The sequence below is a fragment of the Cyprinodon variegatus genome, unplaced genomic scaffold, assembly GCF_000732505.1.
Source record: "Cyprinodon variegatus isolate N-32 unplaced genomic scaffold, C_variegatus-1.0 Scaffold565, whole genome shotgun sequence".
Lineage (NCBI taxonomy): Eukaryota > Metazoa > Chordata > Actinopteri > Cyprinodontiformes > Cyprinodontidae > Cyprinodon > Cyprinodon variegatus.
Genome location: NW_015151018.1, coordinates 342,896 through 344,149, shown reverse-complemented (window position 1 = coordinate 344,149; position 1,254 = coordinate 342,896). Strand labels below are relative to the sequence as shown.

The 1,254-nt window shown below is 47.8% G+C and overlaps 1 protein-coding gene across 1 annotated transcript in view; it reads right to left on the bottom strand.

Annotated features, from left to right (window-relative positions):
* plcl1 (phospholipase C like 1) overlaps positions 1-1,254 on the bottom strand; it is a 189,099-nt gene that overhangs the window by 25,243 nt on the left and 162,602 nt on the right. The window contains exon 8 of the mRNA XM_015391938.1: positions 791-1,153. Coding sequence (XP_015247424.1) covers positions 791-1,153 — 363 coding nt within the window. The remainder of the gene's footprint in view (positions 1-790; positions 1,154-1,254) is intronic.

Sequence of the window (1,254 nt, the reverse complement as noted above, 5' to 3'; positions counted from 1 at the left end):
CTGCTGGAGATAGGCATCAGCCCCACCGTGATCATTGATGATTTGTTGTGTGCATGTCATGTTTAAAATGATGGCACTTATTAATAAAAGCCTGTATAAACAGTTTTAAAATGTTAACCAACATATTAGGTTTATATCTAAAGCCCTTTAATGAACCTGTGTTAATACGATGAATCATTTTCAGTCTTATTGGATGGAGATTATGCAGTTTTTTTAAAAGTCCATCTTTTCAGGTGTGAACTTTGACTGGACCGTTCTGTCATGCAGAGATTGATCAGTCTAAACCAGGTCTGTCCAAAGTCGGTCCTCGAGGGCCGCTGTTCTACAGGTTTTCAATGTCTCTCAGCTTCAGCACAGCTCATTATGATGACTGCAGTTCAACTAAAGCCTGTTAATCAGCTATCAAGGGAAATCAGCTGAGCTGAAGCAGGAAAACCTCTAAAACATGCAGGACAGCGGCCCTCAGGGGCCAACTTCGGACATGCCTGGTTTAGACCAAGCCTTGTAGTTCTGAAGTATGTTTGGGTTGTCCTCCTGTTGGAAGGTGAACTCCAGCTAACTTTAAGGTGTTCAGCGCCTCTAAGAAAAGCATCACAGTCTGAATGCTTCCAGGTGAAGTTTGCATCCATATTAATAATAATTCATTTCATTTTCTTCATGATTCATCCCTGCATCAACCAGTTAGGAGGATGATATTTACTCTAATGCTAAAGCAGGAAGTGGTGGTGATGTGTAAAAAGCACACAAAGCTAACACAGTAATGGAAAACCCCGCCCACTTCCTGTCTCACCTGAGCATCCTCCCGCAGGTCGGTGGCCTCCTTGATGGGGCCGCTGGCTTGCTTGAACACCTCATCCAGCGCTTTGATCCCGGTGTGCCTCAGAGAGACGTACTCCCTCCCTCGTCGCCCCACCCTCCTCACCGACAGGCCTCGCCGTTGGGCCTTTCCTCCCCCCCTCCGGTTGGTAACGGCCACGTGGACAAAAAGGCTGGTGTGTGGTAAGGGGTCTCCTGCCAGGCCCAGCAGGGGCACGTTCCGGTAGCCCGGCTGAAGGCACTCGAAGGCCACGCTGTACTGGCCGATGAAATCGTCCCCGATGTAGTCATCATCCAGCACCACAAAGCGTAGCAAGGCCAGCTCAGGCATGTTCACCTGCAGACAGGACATGACACCCAGACGGGTTAAAAGAAGAACATCGGATCCAATAAATCTGGATTATTTATTAAAACCAAAGTTTATGCTGCTAGCCAGGG